The sequence below is a fragment of the Mchenga conophoros genome, linkage group LG8 (assembly GCF_057382185.1).
Source record: "Mchenga conophoros isolate Kocher_MC1m ecotype Shallow Benthic linkage group LG8, M_conophoros_male_GT1.1, whole genome shotgun sequence".
NCBI lineage: Eukaryota > Metazoa > Chordata > Actinopteri > Cichliformes > Cichlidae > Mchenga > Mchenga conophoros.
In genome coordinates this window covers 9,704,975-9,710,974 of record NC_140533.1, presented here as the reverse complement: position 1 = coordinate 9,710,974, position 6,000 = coordinate 9,704,975, and the positions used below count along the sequence as shown (strand labels likewise).

The window sequence follows — 6,000 nt, the reverse complement described above, 5'->3', positions numbered from 1 at the left end:
CGGATGTACCACTATGAATAATGTAAAAGGAAGGGGTGGAGGACACTGGGCGTGAGCGCAGGCATGGCAAAAAAACAGGGGTAGTTCCTCCCCCTCCTTCCCTTCACCACCCCTCTTCTCTTTCCATTCTCCTCCCCTCCCCGTGTTCACCCAACCCCCTAGCTGCCGGCTGCACTGCAGAAGGTCAGTGGGAGAAGGAGAGGAGAGAGGCAGAGGGAAACGCAGGGGTGGGGTGCGTGGATGTACAGGAACATGCCGACAGGAGAGCGTGCGGACGAGCGATGACAGCCATGCTGAGCCCAAAGATCAGACAGACCAGGAGAGGTAGGTTCACTCTCTCTGCCTTCACATGGACGGAGATACATCACGTCACATCTCACAGGGACTGTGGTGAGAGTTTTAGATGATGGATTAGTAGATGCACTAACTCCTTATGACACTGCATCGCACTTTTACTATAAAAAACAATTGCTCCTATACTTATGGTTTTCTAATACCCATGGAGAAGCACTTTTTCTCCCCTCCATCTGTTTGGCTCACATTTCTGAATGAAACAGGCGATCTGCCCATACAGGGAACCTCTCGCGTATATTAGCATTTTACTACAGCTGGTCGATGCCGTCGGTGTGAATTCTATTAGGAGGCGTGAGCAGCATCTCTAGTTTCATCACTGCAGCGCTAGGCACTATCAGGCTGCCGTCAGCTGCCGCTGAAGCTGCAGCCGTGTGGCATGTGTGTGTCTTTGTGGATGGATACATTAATATGTGTGTGAGAGTGTGCGTCTGTCTCCCATTTCTTTTTTGGCACCAATAGAAAACTACAATTATCTAACTGGATCTGATAAGATGACATGAATAGTTCCCAGGAATGGCAGAGCGATGTTTAAATCCTCTGGAGTGGCACAGAACTGGTTGCAAAGTCAGTTAAATCTGTAGTCTGACCTAAACAAGGGGTTTTATAGACAAAATCCCTCGTTTCCTATAGCATAAAGGTCAAAAATGCATTTTTATGAATCAAGGAAGGTAGTCTAGGGAAGAATATTTCGTATAAGCTGACACTACTTCACATCCTCGCTGCACATCTGAGACAGTGAAAATGAAAGAGATTATAGCGACTGTGTGAGCCCCGCGTGGGAAACATTCTCTGCATACCGTCTGTAAATTAGTGCTTCACTGCTGACAGCATCACATTTGTTGCATGGAGTATCGCACAGACGCATATCACAAGTTGAGCTAAGGTCACAGTAGGTCGAGAAGGGACGGGGCACCAACCAGCGTGGTGGCGACGCTGTGGATGATTAGGCTGCTTGTACAGGTAAGCCGAAGAAGACACTCATAATATAAATTAACGATGTGTCACGCATGTATTGATCATTCCTGGCTCCTGAATTCATGACAGCAGAAGGTCAAGCTATGTAAACCATACAGCGTAAAAAAAAAAATCCTAAAAAAACAGTAATATTCCGGCAGCTGGGGCGGCAAAATAACACCATAAAATAACAGAAAATAACTTTCTCATAAAAATACGGTTATTTTCAGTAATGACAATACAGTTTGTTGCCCTAATTTTCCATGGGATTTGCCTTTGTCAAGTGCTTTTAAACATTAAATTAGGAACATTTTAACATGATTAAACAATTAAATTACCTATAAACTATGGGCTCAAAATGTGGTCATAAATATTTTGTACTTGTAAAAAAGATTTGTATGTGTAAAAAAGATTTGTATGTGTAAAAAAGATTTATGTGTGGACTTAGAAAAAAAAAACCCTGCAAGTTACAAGTACGGATTTTTGACCCTATTTTTCTTCCCTTCATCTGATTGGTCAATGTCATGTCAATCACAAATGTAACAATCCAATCAGAGAACAGATGGGTTTGGCTGTCGAGGGGCGCTTTTTTTGAACTGCAGGTCTTTGAAGGGAATAAATGCCCTTTTACATGCCAACCCAGCGTTTTCCTTCATCACCACGAAGGAAAACAGTCTGTGGTCGTCCGAGTTTGGTGATTTTTATGTCACAGGTCTACGTGTTTAATACAGGGACTTCCACAGCCTTTTCAACAGCGCTGCGGACTGCGGGGTGGGGGCGGGCAGTGTTTTGGAAATGACAGTCTTCATTACAAAGCTTTCTTCGTTATGAATTAGCATACATGTTTTTATTGAACATTTGAAGAACTAGCTAAAAAAACAAACTCTTGTAGAGGACATAAAGTCAGAGATAGAAAAGACAAGGAGCAGGTGCATCTAGTACAGGTAGAGCTGCTGCAAAAACCCACAGAGCCCAGCAGCCAGCGTAACAAATTCTGGATCCTTTGCTTTTAGTTAGCAGTTAGCATTAGCAGCGTATCCTGCATCCGATGTGAAAGGACTTTTATGCTGCGCACTGTGACTCACAGCAATGGTCCTGGGTCAGCCCTGACTTTGTGTTAAACTAATCCTAAAGTAATAGTGTTATTTCTAACCACTGATATACCACAACTTTTTCCTTTCAACAGCTACTGAAAGTTAGGGGACCTAGCTGCTATCGGATATTTATATAGCGATTCTCCAGCTTCAAACGGTATCACCCTTCAAGGACCTGCAGTTCAAAAAAGCGCCCCTCCGACAGCCAAACCCATCTGTTCTCTGATTGGATTGTTACATTTGTGATTGACATGACATTGACCAATCAGATGAAGGGTAGAAAAATAGGGTCAAAAATCCGTACTTGTAACTTGCAGGGTTTTTTTTTCTAAGTCCACACACAAATTCTTTTTACACATACAAATCTTTTTTACGCACACACAAATCTTTTTTACACACACAAATCTTTTTTACAAGTACAAAATATTTATGACCACATTTTGAGCCCATAATAAACAAGGTCAATGAATGCGGCAATATGAATACTAATACTTAAATGTACAGAAATATACAGTTAACAGTTGGTTTAAATAATAATGGATTGCATTTATATAGCGCTTTTCGAGACCCTCAAAGCGCTGTACAATTCCACTATTCATTCACACACTGGTGAAGGCAGCTAGAATCGTAGCCAGAGCTGCCCTGGGACAGACTGACAGAGGCGAGGCTGCCATAGCGCACCATCGGCCCCTCTGGCCATCACCAGTAGGTGAAGTGCCCAAGGACACAACGACTGAGAGAGTCCGAGCCGGGGCTCAAACCGGCAACCTTCTGATTACAAGGCAAACTGCCAACTCTTGAGCCACGATCGCCCTAAATAACAGTGAGAATATTATTAATATCTAAATATGCATATGTACAGACAGATACATTTAAAAATTTTAACTCATTTTTAACCTTAATTTTTTATATTTTATTCCTTCCTAGTTAAATTTACACTTTTTAATTTTTCATATTTATTTCCTATCTTATTCATAGCCTTTTCCTTTTTTTTCTTTAGGTCACGAGCAGTTGTCTAATCATTTCACTGCATATCGTACTGTGTATGACTGTGTACGTGACAAATAAAATTTGAATTTGACAAAAAAATTTTTTTTTGAAAAACAAGAAAATTATGTTTTATTACATTTACAGTGATTTTACGTTAATTTACATTTGAAATGTAAAATCACAGTCTATTTATGTGAATTTAATGATATTCTAGAAAAACAGTACAAAACTGTAAAATACACAGTAAAATACTTTTATATTGCAATTTTTTTCTACAGTGTAGCCTGTATGTAAACGATGGCTGTGAAGTCACCCGTTGCTTTGTGATTTCTGTTTTTCTGAACATTTCAGTTGGCACTGTTTTGGTTTTTGGACGGCAGGTTAGAGATGGGGATTACCGTACACTCGTTTCATTACAGCACTGTTTTAACTTCTTACTTATTTTAACTGAATAAGATGAATTGCAAACAAACTGTCCTTATCGTGTCAACTTTAAGTCTTAATATAACATAAACTAATTGCATTATATTAAAAAAAATAACCTTTTCTCTTGCACAATGGACACAAAGAAAGGAAAAGTCAAAGTCAACTTTATTGTCAGTTCTAAAATATGTGGAATGTGGCATACACAATTGAAATGTCATTTCCGTCTGATCAAAAGTCTACAGCTAGACTGAATCAAAAATAAAACAGTTATAAGAATATGAGTTATACATGTGAAAAGAAATATTTAGTATAAAAGTATAAATATTAATTTCGCAGGATAAAGTTGTGATCGGAAGTCCTCCAATGACCTTTCTCCACAATGGAACGATTTTACAATTTACATCTTTAATGACCCCCAAAAAACAAGAGTTGGTGGCACAAGCTTGAATCCAGCTGGAATCTCTCCAGTCCACTCTATAAAGACCAAAGATGTTTTGGTGTGTCAGTCTACAGAACATGTCTAGTTCTGTTGCTGGACATATTTACATGGGAGTCTATTGGGACTGACTCCACTTTTGGAACCAACCTCAACTACCCATTTGAGGAAATTGCCATTTCCACATTGGCTACATTTTTTAACCTCAGAGGTTGCTACTTGACGTGAACAACCATATGCTGTGTACAAGAAGTCTTGACAATGTCCCTGGTACAGTGTCCATTTTGGTTTTAGAGCTAATGGAGGCAGTTGCCCTTGTAACAAATTGGAGGGTAAATGACAGCATGTCACCCAGATCCTATAGGGCCTTGTGTTTTTGCAGATATTGAAGACGTAACACAATGTTCAGTCTGGCTGTTGCACACTGCTCTTCAGATGCTTCTGCTTCTTATTTAGCAAACAGACAAACCGTATCAGATTTATCTTTCTATCAAGGAAGCAAATAAAGGTCAATTTCTACCATGTCTAAACTACAGACTTGATATTATTTACCTTTTAGCTTCTATCTAACTGTTGGCTTTTAGCAATAACTGTGTCAGCCACTAACACATTGAAACTGTAACAGGGTTGTGGTTACAATGGTTGGCTACAGAAATAGTAGCAGATTTAATTGCCCACATATCAGCTGCGTCTTTTTGATCTGTGTTACCATGGTTTTGTGATCAAAGTGCTCCAATGTAGCAACACCCTGACATAACGCCTGTCAAAGAAACATGAACGAACACCCTCACAACTACATGCTGTGAGCAAGACTGTGGAGGAAAAATTCACACATATAACGTACATGTAGAGACGATAACGCGCACCCACCAGTGCAGATCACGTCCACCCCACTGCAGTTTTAACATAACAGGCTGTATATTATTTGCAGCCCCCACCCAAGAAATGCTACCACACACACATAACAGCTAACGCATTAATCAGCAGTGATAGGCTAACGTATTGATGCACCTGTAACTCCCTGTGCTGTTTTTTTTCGCAAGCCATAAATCACTGGACAAAAACCAGATTAATGAAATTGGATTCTTCCAACATGCCAATGTTTGTGCTTGCGTGCATGTGATTTAGCCATCAGTGTAGTGCTACTGAGCTACTCTGGAGCACTCGCCCGGCCATGCTAATGGATCCACTCCTCTCTGATGTGCATAACAGCCTTATATCAATTTCCCACTGGTGATAAATATACAGCTCCAAACTGTATAAAGTGACGTCACAGGCAGTGTGCGCGTTCAGGCATGTGTGCGAGGCATCATGTGTCTTCATGTGTCAGACCACTTGTGCTTTGTTTTACGTTTGTTGACAACCATTTGTTCACATTGTGGCATTAGTTCCATATGTGCCACTGCTGAGTCCAGGACAGGGCACTCCATCGCTGCTATTTTGAGGGTTGCATGAATTTCAGTCTCTGTGAGTTTGTCTATTTCTGTGGCTGAACAATCAGCATCACCGTTCTCCTGTTTATACACGAGCAAACTGAATGAAGCTACATCCTCACATGGTTTTGCTTTGTGGAGTCCTCTGTCCTGTAAAGCCTTCTTTAAGGCTCAGTTCACACAAATTAGCAAACATATGCACTTATCTGCCATGTTTATACTGCGGCTTTATCTTCCACATAATACAATGGTGAATAAAACATTTTAACAATGAGCAGTAGACCTAAAAATTTCATCAATACTGGTGAAGTTA

The 6,000-nt window shown here is 40.4% G+C and overlaps 1 protein-coding gene across 1 annotated transcript in view; it reads left to right on the top strand.

Annotated features, from left to right (window-relative positions):
* The first annotated feature begins 215 nt into the window (after positions 1-215).
* The window catches only part of arhgap22b (Rho GTPase activating protein 22b), a 50,586-nt gene continuing 44,801 nt past the window's right edge, over positions 216-6,000 (top strand). The window contains exon 1 of the mRNA XM_085283931.1: positions 216-324. Within this exon, the coding sequence (XP_085140057.1) occupies positions 282-324 (43 nt within the window). The 5' untranslated portion in view covers positions 216-281. The remainder of the gene's footprint in view (positions 325-6,000) is intronic.